This window comes from Vombatus ursinus, unplaced genomic scaffold, assembly GCF_900497805.2.
Source record: "Vombatus ursinus unplaced genomic scaffold, bare-nosed wombat genome assembly UNPS02014798.1, whole genome shotgun sequence".
Classification (NCBI taxonomy): domain Eukaryota; kingdom Metazoa; phylum Chordata; class Mammalia; order Diprotodontia; family Vombatidae; genus Vombatus; species Vombatus ursinus.
Genome location: NW_020954576.1, coordinates 27,303,155 through 27,320,431, shown reverse-complemented (window position 1 = coordinate 27,320,431; position 17,277 = coordinate 27,303,155). Strand labels below are relative to the sequence as shown.

Here is a 17,277-nt window from a genome sequence, read left to right as displayed (position 1 = left end):
AACTTCAATGGTTCCCTGTTGCCTAGAGGATAAAATATCAGTTCCTCTGTTTATCTTTTAAAGCCTTTGGCTATGGTCTATCTTTCCAGCCTTACTGTATATTCTGTTTAACTACCTTGTAGATATTTGCATTTATCCTCTTTATATTTATCCCATGTATACTTATCTATGTAACTTGTCTTTTCCATTCAAATATAAACTTCTTGAGATTTGGGATTATTTATTGTATTCTTAGAGCCTACTAGCAGTGCCTGGCACATAGTAAGGACTTAATAAATACTTGTTGTTTGATTGATGTAAAAATAAAATATATCAACAAAAATTTTACTGATTCAGCAACAAAACCCTATTCTTTAATTTCAGTGTTTTCCCTAGAGACTCCCTATGAGTCAGTTCCATTCTAAAGCAAATCAACTTGGAACCTTTTGGACATTAGTTATGAATATTAGACTAGAGACTGAGTAAGGACTAGACCTATGATTTCATTGGTATAAGGAACTCCCAGGAGAGAAAACTCCCTCTACCCAGTAGAGGAGTTGCCTAGAACACTGAAAGGTTAAGTGACTTGCTGAGAGTCACACACCAATACATAATAGCCAGGATTTAAACCAGGTCTTCCAGACTCCAAGGTCAGCTCTCAGTCCACTAAGCCACACTGCCTTTGTATTAAGCATCAACAATAATAACAATATGGGTTGGTAATTGTTTTGAATAGTTTAGAATTTAATTATGATTGGGGGAGAGGCAGGGCAGAGAGCTAAATGGTATTTTAATGTAACCACTGGCCATATGGTCATAACCTAGCCTTTTTTTACCTTTCCAGTCTCCTTATACTTTATTCTCCTCCACATCGTCTACAATCTAGTGACACTGGCCTTTGTTCAAGACACTCCATCTTTCAACTCTACATTTTCATTGGATGGTATCCCATATCTGGAATGCTCTTCTTACTCATCTCTGCTCTGCCTCCTAGTTTCCTTGGCTTTCTTCAAATCCCAGCTAAAATCACACTTACTAGAAGAAGCCTTTCCTGATCCCTCTTAAAGCTAGTGCCTTCCTTATGAGATTATACCTAATTTACCCTGTATATATCTTGTACATACATAATCGTTTGCATTTTGTCTTTGCCCATTAAAATTTGAGCTCCTTGAGAGAAGGGACTGTTTTTGCCTTTCTTTGTATCCCAGTACTTAACAACAGTGCTCAAGATATACAAGCTTGATAGGTGTGTGACCCTGGGCAAGTCACTTAACCCCAATTGCCTTTAAAAAAAAAAAAAAGATATCCAAGATTGAGATATATAGTAAATGCGTAGTGATTTGTCTGATTAAAGAAAAACTATCATGGTGTTGATTTTTGGTCAATATTTGACATGACAGGTCAAAGTCCTAAAGGTATGTTGGACTGATTTTAACAGCATGAAAAATGTTTATGATTGCTATTTTTACTTCAGTGCTTTTATAAATTTGTTAAGATGAAGTTTTTGGAAGAGAAGGGAAGTAGACCATAGGCTCAGAGAAAAGACTTAAAGAAATACCATTAGGGTGCAGCTAGATGGTGCAGTGGATAGAGCACTGGCCCTGGATTCAGGAAGATCTGAGTTCAAATGTGACCTCAGACACTTGACATTTACTAGCTGTGTGACCCTGAGCAAGTCACTTCACCCCGTTGCCTCGAGCAAAAAAAAAAAAAAAAAAGATACCATTAAGGAAAAGGAAAGAAAGTTGGTGCTACCCTTAATATGCCTCACAAATGATTAATCCTGATGTGGAAAATCAAGATGATAATAATAATAGCTCTTGCTAGCAAGTGGTATTAACATACAAATGGTTTCATTCTCAAGCATCTGGCTAGAAAAGGACACCAAATTAACCTCATTCTCTTGATGATTCCTCACAGGTTCAGCTATTATGTTGATAATAGATCACCACCAAATCTCCATACAGAAGCCTTGCCTGTCTCCTAAACTCCACTCCCACAATACTGTCTGTTGGACACCCACAATTGAATTGTTCCATAAGTATCTCAAATTAACATTTCAAAAAAGAGAACTCATTCTTTTTTCCCCAAAACTCTTATTTTTTTCCTATTTTCGCCATTTGGTGGAGGGTATCTCTATTCTTCTTGCCACCCAGGTTCATAATTCTGGGGTCATCCTCAACTCTTTTCTCCCCCCCCCTTTCACATTCTGTCAGTTGCCTAGTCTCGTCCGTTCAACTTCCACATTAATATCTCATATCCACCCCTTCTGTCAGTTCACAAAGACAATGCCCTAGGTAAAGCCCTCATTCCTTTTCACCTGGAACAATCCAGTAGGCTCCTAATTATTCTCTCAGCCTTTAATCTATTCCTTTCTAGTCCATCCTCTGCATAACTATAAAAGTTAAATTCCTTTTCTTCTTAAATATTTATTTTTACAAACATTTATTACCTTTCCCTCCCACTCCTCCTAGTTGAATTTTTTTTAAAAAAGAAACCCTCATCAAAAATATTAATAGTCCAACAAAACAAAAACCTACATTGGCCATATCTAAAAATGCATTTTAAGTCAGTCATCACTTTGATAAGAAGTAGGAGGTGTGTTTCATTGCAGAGTTCTAAAGTCTTTTGAGGTTTGTTTTTTTTTTTTTAATGTTATTGTATAAATTGCTGTAGTTCTGTTCACTTCACTCTGCCTTATTTCACAGGGATCTTCCCAGATTCCTCTGAAACTATCCATTTAATCATTTTTTGTGTTACAGTAATATTCCATTATGTTCATATGCCATAATTTGTTTATTCATTCCCCATAGGTGAAATTCCCTAGTTTCCAGCTTGAGGCTTCTATGAAAAAAACCTTCTATGAGTATATAGATAGGTCCTTTTCCTCTTTATTTGATCTCTCTGTGGTATAAGCTTAGTAGTGATATAGCTGGGTCAAAGGGTATGTACAGTTTAGTAACTTTTTGGGCATAGTTCCAAATTGCTTTCTAGAATAGCTGGACCAATTTACAGGTCCACTAACAATGTACTAGTGTGCCTGTTTTCCTGTAGCCCCTCCAACATCTGTCAATTTCTTCTTTTGTCAGTTTTGTCCATCTAATAGATATTAGGTAGAACCTCAGGGTTGCATTAAGGTTCTCTGATTATTAGTGATTTGTAGCATTTTTATATGGTGGATGACAACTTTGGTTTCTACTTTTGAAAACTGCATCTTCATATCCTTTGATCTTCTATCTATTGAAAAATGTCTCTTAGTCTTACAAATTTGAATTAGTTCCTTATATATCTTGGATATGAGGCCTTTATGAAGAAACTTGCTAAAGAGATTTTTTTCCCCTTTTACCTATTTCCCATCAAATTTTAACTGTTAGATTTTTTTGTGCAAAAACTTTTAAATTTTATGTAATCAAAATTGTTGATTTCATCTTCTCTAATGTTTGTTTAATCATGAATTCTTCCCCTATCCAAAAATCCTTGCCCCTCTAATTTGATTGATGTCACCTTTTATGTCTAAGTCATGTATCCTTTTGTAATTTACCTTGTTTTACAGTGTGAGATGTTGGTCTGTACCTAATTTCTGCCCATTTTCTCAGAAATTTTTGTCAGAGTGAGCCCTTCCCCCAGTAACTGGGGTCTTTGGGTTTATGCTCCCATGTTTGTTTGCTTTAGTATGTTGTATATCTAATCTGTTTCACTTATTGATCTCTCTTTTTTAACCAGTACTAAATCACTTCAATAATTACTGCTTTGTACTATATTTTGCAATCTAGTGCTAGTGTCCTCCCCTCCCCTCTTTCCCACTATTTCTCTTGAGATTTTTTTACCTTTTTTTCCCACCAAATGAATTTCATTATTTTTCTAGTTCTACAAAATGGTAGTTTGATTGGTATAACTAAAGTGAAATTTCTGAATCACAGCTCTAACCATATTACTCTCTTGCCCAAGAAATTTCCATGGCTTCCTATTGCCATTAAGATAAAATGCAAATATCTCAGTTTGCCTTTTAAAACCCTTCCTAGTCTGCCCTCAGCCTACCTTTCCAAGTGTACTACACATCTTTCCCTTTCAGGTATTCTTAGGCTACAGCCAAGCTGGACTCCTTGCTCTTCCTACTGCTTTCCCATCTCCCCTCTATCTGTCTTGTCACAAGCTATCCCTATCTGTGGAATGTCTGCCCTCCCTCCACATCAATACCTCATTGAAAGCCTCAGCTTCCTTCCAAGCTCAGGTCAAGGGCACCTCCTAGAGGAACTCTATCATCCCTGAATTACTGGTGCCCATTCTTCCAGACTTTGTCTGTGATGTTTGTTTAATTGTTTGTATTTATGTTGTTGCACCCACTGTGCCCCCCCCCCAAAAAAGTAAAAAGCTCTTTGAAGACAGTGGCTGTTTGTATACCCAGCTCTTGGCATACAGTAGATGCTTAATAAATGCTTACTGAATTGAACATAATCTTATCCAGATCCAGAAAGGTGACATAAAGCATTCTCAGCCCTATGTGGTCTATATAAACAGCAATGTAGGAAAGCAGAAAAAGAGTACTAGGCTTAGAGAACTCCATTTTGGTCCCAGCTCCCTCACTAGCAGTGTGTCCTTAGATAAGTAACTTCACCTCTTGGGTCTCTGCTTCCATAAGAGGAATGGGTGAGGTATTTTATAAGGTCACTTCTAGCTCTAAGAGTCACTGATTCCATAAATGAAAAGTTTGTGTAAAATGTAGGCTTATAGTTTAATGGGATTTATATGTTAAATTGGATTATGTAGGATAAAAGTGGTATAATGTTTTTGTTATGGTATTCACCTATTATAACAACAATTGTAATGCTAAAATGTCTTCCCAGACCTCCCTAGACTGTTGTGGTCCAGTATGATTTGTCCATTACATATCCTTTCACTTGGCTTAGAAGTTGGCCGTAGTCTTCAGAGATAATGCTTATTGCATCCTGCAGACATCCCTAAAAGACCTGTGTGTCCATTTCAGCCAATCATTTTATTTTTTATCAAAGTTATTTCTCAGATTATTTCCCAGTTTTACTTGTATTTTTTATAATATTTAACAATTACTAAAGTAGTGAAAATGTTTACAATTTTTACTTTCACAAATATGTATCATTAAATGTTCTTCTATAATCTAAATATTGCCATGATAGTTTGGAGTTTGAGAATTAAAAATTAATTTACAAAATCAGGTTAACCAGCTTCTTTGTATTATATAGGCTAAGTACATTATAGAGTATTCAGAAAGTTTTGGTTATATCAGGTATTAGTTCTATGGAAACTAACTTTTTAAAAAATAATTAATTAGTGTCTCTTATAACTCTCTTTTGCCACAGTTCCAGGACCTTCTGCAGCCCTAACAACAATGCAGCTGTTCTCCAAACAAAACCCTTCAAGACAGGAGGTCACTAAACTTCAGCAGCAAGTGAAAACAAACGGTGCTGGTGTGACTGTACTGAGGCGTGAAATTTCTGAGCTTCGCACTAAAGTGCAAGAACAACAGAAACAGCTTCAAGATCAGGACCAGAAACTGCTAGAGCAAACCCAAATCATAGGGGAACAGAATGCTCGTTTGGCAGAGCTGGAACGAAAGCTTCGAGAAGTCATGGAAAGCGCAGTAGGAAATTCCTCAGGGTCTGGGCCAAATGAGGAGTCTCCTCGGAAACGGAGAAAGGCAGTGGATGCCATAGACTCCCTTAGAAAATCTAAACGCCTTCGAAATAGAAAATAACTTGGAATTCAGTTATAGCTCCAAAAAGGCATGTAAGCTTAGCAGCCCATGCAGTCATGCTCACACGGATACTTGGATTTAGCAGCACGGTGTCCTTTAGGCTGCTTGGTCTTCAGAACACAACATAGACTTTGACATTTACTCATTGCTGGGACATTTTCCCCCTTCCGTCTGGGTGGACTGATGCACAGGATGTTTTTAATTTGCAATAGATTTGTAATAACTAGACCCACACTCTATCATGTTTTGAGGAGTTGATCTTTTTTTCTGTGCAGATGATGTGTTAAAGTAAATTTATTTGTGTTTCTGCGTATATGCACATTAAATAAGGATCTTAAATAAACCCTATCTTGACAGACTAGAAATTAAGTTTAAGTACAGAAAATGTCCTGTTCACTTGAAAGAAAAGACCTACTTTTTAAATGGACGCTATCTTGTATAAAAAACAAGTTGACTTTTTGTTACAAGTGACCTTTGTCTGGAATGTCTGAAAAGTAGTTAATGCTTTTTGGTATTGAAGTAATGGGTGATTGAAAAGGACTTCTACAGTATTGACTATATATTTTTGTAGACTACTGGCAAGGGACTCATCCAGCTATTATATACACAATTTCAATTCCCTGTTGGAACCAGGTCCTACATTTGCATGGATAGATGCATGCACCGCCTTTTTAGCTCACTCAAGAGCACTTGCACTGGCATTGACCTTGAACCTCTAGATTTCCCATTGATAAAGAAAGAAGCTTCTATGTTCTTAGTACCCTAGTTAACATCTTTCATTACAGCAGGCAGAGGTGAGCTTGAGCCTTTAATGGGGAAATAGACTAGTTCATTTGATCTCTTTTGACATGGGGGTTGAACAGTGCTGATGCCTGTTGCATTATTCATTCCCTGGAGAGTTCAGGTACTCTGACTAAGGCAGAAATCCAACTTTCAAGGCTCTTTCTGTATATGTAGGATCTCTGGTTACTAGTACTGTCTTATCACACTACTATGTCAGCCCATAGGTCAAAATGTGATGACTGAGTAGTGGACACTGCTTATCTGTATAACTCTTTAATCAGTGAAGCAAAGTCCATTCAAGAAAATGGTTGTACGATGAAAAGACATTACATCCTTTCATTGGGGGAGGGGAGAATAGTCAGGGGAAGCTTTTTAATACTATGACTATATTCAAGCTTTCCTTATCCTAAAACTTTAAACAAAAGCTTTAATTTCTTTTGCACTCCTGTTTTAAACTTGTAACTGGAAAAGCATGTCTTGCACTGTTCAATCTTCTGATTGGTCACTTTAACAACCTCTAAGTTGTTGTGTACAGTGATTATTTTTCCCAGTTGTATATTTTTGAAACATTATACAGATATCACTGTCCTTGTTTTATTTTTTAATGTACTATATAGCTATCATTTGACCGTTAAAAATTCTTTTAAGCAACTGTTGCCTTGGGCTTCAGTGAAATTAAAGTACATTTAGGTGAAATTAAAGTACATTTAGGTGTAGCATGGAAAAATATCTATTTCCTTGTGGGAGTTTGACATCTAAGTTAAGTCTAAGGTATGAGTAAGAATCTTAGCTTAATAAAGCACAAGGTTACCACCTTTTTGCATCCGTCCAATATGATGAGGTTATACTTCTTAGTAATTAACCCAACAAAAGGAAAATTTTTCCTACCCATTCATAATTGTCCTTAAATTTATATCAGTAGTACCTAACTTGGAAAGCCCATTTACAATGTATGTTTTAAGTAAGGATCTTTAATAGCTATCCTCATAATTTGTTTTGGGGAGAGATAAACTAACAATTCCCATAAAACATATTTATCAATACAGGTAAAAGTCCCAGGTTGGAATTCATCTCAGCTATAGTTTTCTTTTTTGTTATCAAATTATCTATAATGTCATAGCTGGGGTGGAGGCCTGTTGGAATACTTTATGGCCTTTACTAAAGACTGCTTTTCTAGAATTCAGGAGACAGAATACATATTTATCTATTATGATGATTATGCATTTAACAGTCTTAGTTTATTATTAAGATGAATACTTTAACAGGTCTTAATGAATTATAAAAAGTCTGTACTCCTAGGAAAGGTTTTTTGGTACACTATCCACTTAAGGTTTCACTCTGATTTCATTTTAATTTCTTAAATCACCTCCATTCTAACCTTCCTTTCTTATGTTTCTTCATAATGTCCCTAGTATCTGGGTTGTTTGACTATTAGAGTCTCTCTCTGGTGGATATGAACAGATGGTTTTTATAATAAGCAGTCAGCATATTAGAAAATAATTGATGATCAACAACAAAAAACAATTTCTAACATTAAGCACATTAAAACCAGATCAAACCAGTTTACTATTTACAAATTACCCTTCCATAGTGTTTCCATCATATTACAGAAAAAATGTTCTTTAACTTCAGAACAAATGGGACATACTTTAATTCTAAGGAAACTAGCTCTTATATGCTGTTTATAATTTTTTTGTTGGATGCTACTTGTTTTGAGCAAAAAGTCCTTCCCTTAAAAGGAATTAAAAATTTTTTTTCTCATATATTGGGATTTTGGACATCCAAATTTAGCACTTTCTAAATTGCATTTGTTAACAGACTTTCACGTAAGGAAAAAGGAGGGGGGTAGGCACTGCAGACATCATTGCTTATTTTTTTAATTGCAAAAATTGTAGGAAACTAAAAAAAAAATAAGATGGGAGATTTTTATTTAAGTTTCTGGTAGACACTAATTACTTTGATCCACTAAAAGTTGATGATACATATACAGTAATTTCAAGAAAGCTACCATATTGTCCTGAATTGTCATTAACTTGAATGTTGATGTAAGTATATTGTACTAGGAAATCACTCAACAGAATAAGTAAGTTTGTACTGCAGTATCACAGCTGTTTTCGGAGCCTTTTCCAGGAGAGCTTGCTTCTCATTGAAATTGCTTTGTTTTTATGAACCATACTCATTAGTAAGTTTATTATGATAAAATGGATTTTAAGCTATAATATGGAAAAGGCACTCACAAGGAATTTAGGATTTTCAACCCCTAGGATCCTTTCTTTTTTTGTGTTTTCCTATGTGAACATTATTTAATTCCTTATAAAGTAGTTCACAAATTTCATGTTATGAAATCTATCTGCATTATTTTTTGGTTGGGAGAGGCTGGATTTAGAGTCAGAGCACCTGGTTTCAAATCCTAATGGCTACCTATGTTACTTTGGGCAAGTCACTTCACCTTTTAGCCTTAGTTTCCTCATATGTAAAGTGAAGGATTTTGACTAGTCTTTAAAATCCTTTCCTGCTCTGAAGCCTGAGTTCTCTGTTCCTAGATGACAGAACAGACACTTGAACATGTTATTAACCATACTTTTTAAAGGAACCTTGTAGGATTCCCTGAAACTCACTTGATAGCCACTGTTGGAAGCAACTTTTTCTATAATCATGTTATTGTTTTTATAGTATTGAACTTTTACAGAAGCTGGCCTTAAACTACTTAGTAGCTCCAAAACAGATATGCTTTTGACCTATATGTTAAAATGCTAAAAGAAATAATCTGTTTGGCTCCCAGTATGGGTAAGGCAAGGAAGGAAAGTAATGCTTAAATCCAGTAAGCTAAAAGAAATGTTACAACTTAATTATCAAGTGAAAATAGATGAATGGCACATGAAAAGACTTTGTAATGTGCATTACGTCTGGTTATGGATCATTAAGTCAATGATACTGTTTGACTGCATTATTTATGCCATTTCACAACCTGCACTTTAATCTCCAAAGAAACTAAATGCACAATATGTTGGCCAATTAAATTAGTTTTTTGGAGGTGACTTCCTTTTTTAAGTTTTTATTCAATAGTTATAGTAATTTGAGAATACTTGTATATTGCCCTATTTCAAACAGCATGTAAGTTTGTGGTGTTAGGAAAGTGAAAACAACATAAATCTTAAGACTTAGTGCACAACATAGTATCTTTATATCCAGTTCTGCCTATTCTTGCGTACCCTATTAACAGGCACCTTTAAAAATCAATGCTATAAATAACAGTTGAGGTTAGAAATAAAAAATTCCCTGAAAAACAACTTTCTGTACAGGGAGGAAGCTCAGAAGTCTGGTCGTGCTATGGAACTCCTTGGATTTGGAAACCATCTGAATTAGCTTCTAATGATAAAAGTGTAGCTTTTTCAACCCTGCCAATTGTCTTTATCATTTTGGTCCAATTTCCTCAAACAAGAAATGTTTTCTTTGAAATCAAAGGGGTAGTAATGAAAATTACCCTATTAAAGCTGCACAGCAACTGACTGTTCTTAACTGATTAATAAAGGCTTTTCATAATAATAGTGTTGATAAAAATGAGTACATTGGTGATAAAACTTCAGGCTGGAGCTAGGTTATTTTTGATTGATCAATGTTGATATTGCCTCCACCTATGCAGAAAGCAACCCCTCCATGCCTTCTCAACCTGTGCAATTCTTGTCAATGTCTTTCCAGAAGATCCATCCATACAATGCACTGGAGGCTTTCTTCTAGGTTTTTTTTTTAATATCCTGCAATGTAGCACTCAGGCTATCCATTTCTTGTCTTTCCATCTTGCTACATGACTAAGCCCACTTTGTACATGTCGTCACTGATGTTTTTTATATCATTTTTCATGGGCAAGTCATTGTTGACAATATGCTGCAACCTACTTTATACTTATTCTGTATCTTTCCACTGCCTTTTTGGTTTTCTTATAATTTTGATTCTCCCAAGTCTGTTTCATGATCTACAGCCATATAACATCAATAGAAAATAGTGATGTTAAAAATATGGATTTTGGCAGCACCAGTTTGGGATCATTGAAAGTATTGCATGATTTCCCAAATGTGATCCAGCCGTGTCTCTTCTTCCTGCTCAATTCTGGGCTGAGCTCATTGGCCTTCTACACCCCCTAAAATATTTAAAAGTTCCTATGTCCCAAAAGTTTGTACTGAGTTCCTAATGTATGGTGAATATTAAATCTAAACTTCATCAGAAAGAACATGTCAGATATTTTATAAGTATTGGTGTGTTTTTTAAGTTCTTTGACCTTAGAGAATATGTGGTCCTTATTCAAAGTCATACCAAAGGACATTACTGGTCATTAGAGTATAATATTTTCATGTGGTACCATTTCTGTTTACCTATGTTAAAATGAACTAGAGGTTTAGTTTCTGGCATTTTAAATATTTATGACCTAATGCAATCATTAGAAAAGTGAAAAACACCTCCCAGTCATACATCAGGGTACTTCAATAAATGTGTTATTACCAGTTATAGTTGTATTTTTATTTTGTACACAAAAGAAAATGGAGATAAACTGACCCTCTAGATACCTTATTGTTAAAAGTCTGTGACCTAAGACTCTACAAATGGAGGGAAGAGGGGAAGAAGGGGAGGGAAGGGAAGGGAAGAAGTGGATAATAAACATTTGAAAAATGAATAGCAATAAACTTAATGACAATACATTCGAATTCCCTAGAGTCATTCCTGGCTCAGAAAAGCTGTCAGGTTCCCTAATGCTAAAAGTAGCAAGACATATACACTTAACATAAAACCAAGAAATAACAGTTTTGTGAATTGGAGCAACCAACTCCAAATATATTTAATGGGATTTTCATCTTGATGGTGGGTTACTTGGGAATAAGGTCCATGAGAGAAAGAAAAAGCAATACTCCAGCAGCAACTATACTTCGGGATGTGCTTTTCCTAGTTGCCTAACTAGATGTTCTAAATAGAGCCCAGGAATGTCTAGCACTATTGCTTTATTTAGTTATTTGAACTTCTGAGAAAGTATGGAAATGGAGTAGCAACTGCTGTTACTTGAATTTCAGGAGGCTCAGAATGGATTCTATTTCTCCATGTATAAGGTGGATAGAGAGTGATCCAATGAATTTTTCATTGGGAAACCAAACAGCTTACCCTTTTTTACCTTTCTTTAAAAAAAAAGAATTTTGTGTTCCCAAAAAAAGTTCCTATGCTGAATTAGACTCCAACATTTTAAATTAATACATTATTGAAGATCCTGTAGAAAAAAAAACTGTACTTTTCAGCTGTTTTGTATGAATTCTTTATAATTTCAGCAAAGCATTTCCTCAAAAAAAAAAAAAAAGAAGAAATGCCAAAGGGGAAAGTGAAATAATAACTGAGGTAATAGTTGTGAAGAGTTAAAGAAGTATAAATCAAGAATGATGGGACCTAAATTCAGTAACTATTTTATCAGAAATATCTAAATGGCCAGAGATCCCAGATTTCTCAACTTTTCTGTTGTCCATTTTTTGTTTTGACATTTTAAACTTTTTATGGAGGTTCAATAGAATTTAAATCTATTTTCCCCCTTTCGACTGTGGTAAAACATCTGTTATTTCTAATGATTATGACCTAACTTGTCAACATGAAGTGTAACTGTGAAAAGAATAATAATAGCAAGTATGTTAAGAAATGAAGTCCTGAATATGCTGTATCTACACCTAAACTTACAAGCTTTCTACTTTTATCAGGGTCTACTTTGAATTTACCATTTCAAGAGCTTTCTTATATTCATAAAACTGGAAGTTACCTTAGAGATTAAAAAAGGAAACAGGTTCATTGATTTACCAAAGATTGCACAGCTATTAAGTATAAAGCTAGAATGAGAACTCGTTTCCTTACTCCCCTCATTCACAACTCTTTCTTACCTCCTGCTTCAAACTTGCTAAAAAGCACCACTTAGACACTGAACCAAGTCAGAATTTGAGGAATCAGAGAAGCTCAGTCTTGGAGTGGGAAGGGACCTCATGCCGCTTAATCCAAGCTATACCTTTACAAACATTTCCTCTATAAAAGATCCTAAGGTGGTCATCCAATCTTTGCTGAAGATCTAGTGAGTGAAAATCTACAACCTAACAAGGCAACCCCTTCCACTTGGGGATAACTTTATTGGTTAAGTAACTTCTCATTATATAAAACTTACAGCTATCTCTGGTACTTTTACACACTGCCTCCCAGTTAGGCTGCCTGGGGTAAAGCGAAAGAAGTCTAATCTCCTTTCCAAGTGAGTCCTTCAGAAACTTGGAAAACTTTCGGTAGGTCTGACCATGGCAGTCTCCTGCTCAATAAACTCCACTGGCTACTTCCCTGTTGTCTCTAAGATCAAACACAAACTCTTCCTCTTGGCACTTAAAGCCCTTGATAGCCTGGATATACTTAACCATTCCAGGCCTATGATGTAATATTTCCAAGCATTAACCCTGTGGTCCAATCAAATTGACCTTCTTGCTATTTCTCACACATAATGTTCCATCTCCATTGCCATACTTTTGTAGAGGTTGTCCTCCAAGCCTGGAATGAACTCACTCTTCATCACCACCTTTTAGTATTGCTTTCTTCTTTCAGGACTCAGGTCAAGTGCTACCTCCTTGAAGTTCTGTTGGTCTGAACCATCAGAACTTCCCAACTGGCTGACAGTGGCTGAGTCCAGCAACAGTTTACTGTTGCTCAGACCCAAACACAGGTCAAAAAGTTGCAGAGCTCACACCAGGCAAGGCATAGATAAGAAGCTGTTCTGGATCAGACCATTTTGGCAGCACTGAAAGGTTGCAAGTCCCTAGCTTGAGCTGTCCCTAAAAGCCTGAAATAACACAGCACTACCCCCTAGAACATCAACAACAGGACCAGCCTAGACCTTCCCTCTAGAACTGCACAGAGCCCGGCCCTAACCCAAAGTCCAAAGAAGTCAGACTGGAAGAATGAGAAAAAAAACAAAACCTCATCATAAAAAGCTATTACAACTATAAGGTCACTGAAGACATAAACTCAGAAGTGAATGATTCCAGAACATCTACAAGCAAAGCGTCAAAAAACATTGTAGGCAAAAATTCAACTACATTTCCTACAAAATATGAAATAAGAGTTTTTAAAAGTTTAAAAAATGTTTTTATCAATGAAATGAAAGCATTGGAGGAAAATATTGGAAAAGAAATGAGAACTATTTTAAATGAGAACTAGAGTAAGAATTGGAAAGGTTAATGAACAGCTTAGCCCAAGAAGTACAAAACATTATCTCCAAGCATTAAACTCCCTGAAAATCAGAATGGATCAGCTAGAAGTCAGTGACTCCACGACAAAATAAAAATATTAAAACAAAGTAAAAAAGACTGAAAAATAAAAGAAAATGTATGTAAGGTATCTTATAGTAAAAACAACTGATCTGGAAAATAGATGAAGGGGAAAAAATGTTAAGAATCATTGAACTATCTGAAAGCCATGACCAAAAAAAGAACCTGGATATCATCTTCAGGAAATCTTAAAATAAAACTGCCTAGATCTTTTAGAACCAGAGGGCAAAGGGGAAATAGAAGGAATCCTCTAGTTAATTCCTGAAAGAAACCCCCAAATGAAAACTCCTAAGAACATTACAGCCAAAATCCAGAGCTTCCAGGTCAAACAAAAAATACTGCAAGTACCCAGAAAGAAAGAATTCAAGTAATGAAAAATTGTAATCAGAATCACACATAATTTAGCAGCCACCTCTACAAAAGAATGGAGAGTTTGGGATATGATATTCCAGAAGACAAAGGATACATATAGGATTCTAGTCAAGAATAATTTACCCAGGGGCAGCTAGGTGGTGCAGTGGACAGAGCGCTGGCCCTGGACTTAGGGGGACCTGAGTTCAAATGCGGCCTCAGACACATGAAAGTCACTAGCTGTGTGACTCTGCAAGTCACTTAACCCCAACTGTTTCACCAAAAAAAAAAAAGGATAACTTATCCAGCAAAATTGAGTATAATCCTACAGGGGAGGAAAACTGGAACTATAATGGTAATAGAGAACTTTGAAGCATTCCTGATGAAATGACCATGGCTGTGTAGAAACTGTGAAGTTCAAACACAGGAGTTAAGAGAAACAAAAAAAAGTAAATATGAATAAACAATGATAAAGGACTAAATAAGGAAAAACTGATTACATTCTAATATGGAGAGATGATACATGTGTCCCCTCTGAGCCCTATCATCATCAGCTGCCATACAGGATGTCTAATCAGATAGAACACCTAAGAGTTTTTCTGTTATGTCTTGATCTTGAAGAATGGAAAGAAAAAGAGGAATACATTGGTCTGTGGGGAAGGAAGGAAAGAAAGATCTGAGAAAATTATCTCAAATAATTGAGGTCAAAGCCTATACAAAAAAGGAGGAAGGAGTGGGGATAGCAGCTAATACTTGAACGTCATTCTCATTTGAATTGTGGATGCAGGAGAGAAGAATATACTTAAACATACACAGAATTGGGTATAGAAATACATTTCACTCAACAGAGAAATAGGAAGGAAAGGGGAAATTAGAGGAAGAATAGATTAAAGGAGGGATTAATCTCAAAGAAACTAACCATAAGGATCTACAAAATGTATTTATAGTCCTTTTTGGCAGAGAATCAGAATCTGAGGGGTAGTCCATCAATTTGGAATAACTCAACAGTTTATGGCATGTAAATGTGAAGAAATACTATTGTGCCACAAGAAATGATGAAAGGGATAGTTTCAGAGAAAACTCAGGAGATTAGTATGAATTGATGATGAGTGAAGTGAGCAGAATCAGGAGAACAATTTATATCATGTCAATAACATTGTAAAAACAACTTTGAAAGACTTAGGAACTCTTATCAGTGTAATGACTAACCTGGATTCCACAGGACTATCATTGAAACATGCTACATACCTCCTGATAAAGATAAGATATATGTGTATACACATATATGTATGTGTGCACATGGGTACGTATTTATATATTAATATATTACACACATGATTATCCAGTACATATAACATACATAAATTGAGTGTATGTATGTACATATACATATATACATATACATACATGTGTATATACCTATGTATCTAAACTTTAGACATGGCCAACACAGACGTTTGTTTTGCTTAACTAAACATGTTTGTAAAAGGGATTTTGTTTTTTTTTTTTCATTCTCAATCGGAGTGGGACAGGGAAAGAGAAGGTGAATTTTTGTTAAATGGCTTCTTGCAAAAGGTAGGCCTTTAGTTGACAGTTGAAGAAAGCCAGAGAAACTGGGAGGGAGAGATGAGGAGGAAGAGAGTTTCAGGCATGGGAGACAGTCAGTGAAATGAAAAGTTGGGAGATGGAATGTCTTGTTTGAGGAACTGCAAGAAGGCCAGTGTCACTGGATTTTGGGGTGGAGGATGGCAAGGTGTAAGAAAATTGGAAGGTTAAGAAGTACCTAGGTGATGAAATTCTTTAAGAGCCCAATAGGTTCTATTTGATCCTGGAAGTCATAGGGAACCACTGGAATTCACTGAATAAAGGAATGACAAGGTCAGATCTGAGTTTAACAAGATCAATTTGACAGCTGAGTGGAGGATGGACTGACTTTGGGGGAGACACTTGAGACTCAGAGACCAACCAACAGGCTATTACAATAGTCCAGACATAAGGACGTGAGGAGGGCCTGCACCAGAGTGATGGCAGTGTCAGAGGACAGAAGGGGATATATAAGAAAAAGTATTGAAAAGGAAGAAATGACAGGGCTTAACAACTTACTTGATATGAAGGGTGAGAGTGAGGAATTCAGGATGACCCCCTGAGTGACTGGGAGGCTAGTAGTGCCCTGAACAGTAACAAGGAAGTTAGGAAGAGGGTTTAAGAGGAAAGATAATGAGTTCTGCTTTGGCTATGATAAGTTCAACCATCTGGTTAGAGATTTCTAGTAGGCAGTTAGAGATATGAGACTGGGGGTTAGCAGAGAGGTTAGAACTAGACAAGTAGATATGTTATCTGCATAGAGATCACTGAAACCATCGAAGCTTATGATATCACCAACAAAAATAGTAGAGATCAGAAGAGGGCCCAGGAGAGAGCCTCAGGGGACCCCAAAGGTTAGTGGGCATGACCCAGATGAAGATACCGCCAAGGAGACAGAAGAATTGGTCAGATAGGAAGGAGGAGAACCTGGAAAGAGCATTATCACTAAAACCTTAAGAGAAGAGAGTATCAAGGGGGCAGCTAGGTGGCGCAGTGGATAGAGCACCGGCTCTGGAGTCAGGAAGACCTGAGTTCAAATCTGAATTCAGACACTCCATCACTTCCTACTTACTAGCTGTGTGACTCAGGGCATATCACTTAACCCCAACTTTCGCAAAAAAAAAAAAAGAAGAAGAAGAAAGAGAAAGAAGAGAGTATCAAGGAGAAGAGTAATCCACATTTGAATGATGTTTGAAAATCTGACTCCAAAGAGTTAATAAGAGATTAAGACGACCACCCCAAGTCTTTTCTTTAAGCTGCATATCCTCCAATTCCCTCCCCCAGTCCTGGTATGACCGAAGGATGTTGGACTAGATAACTTCTGAGACTCTTCAAGGTCTAGATTGATGGTTCCATCACTTCAGGCCCTTAACCATGCTGGTCACTTTCCTGAGGATGCTGTCCAGTTTATAAATATCCTTCCAAAAACAGTGCCCAGAATTGAATACAATACTCTAGATATGTTCTGACAAAGGTGTAGGATAACAAGACCATCACTTTCCTAGTCCTAGATACAATCCAAATGTA

General features: G+C 36.3%; 1 protein-coding gene across 1 annotated transcript in view; it reads left to right on the top strand.

The window, feature by feature from the left end:
* Nucleotides 1-10,994, top strand: part of LOC114050031 (F-box only protein 28) — a 61,812-nt gene extending 50,818 nt beyond the window's left edge. The window contains exon 5 of the mRNA XM_027871558.1: nt 5,316-10,994. Coding sequence (XP_027727359.1) covers nt 5,316-5,710 — 395 coding nt within the window. The 3' untranslated portion in view covers nt 5,711-10,994. The remainder of the gene's footprint in view (nt 1-5,315) is intronic.
* The last annotated feature ends 6,283 nt before the right edge of the window (nt 10,995-17,277 follow it).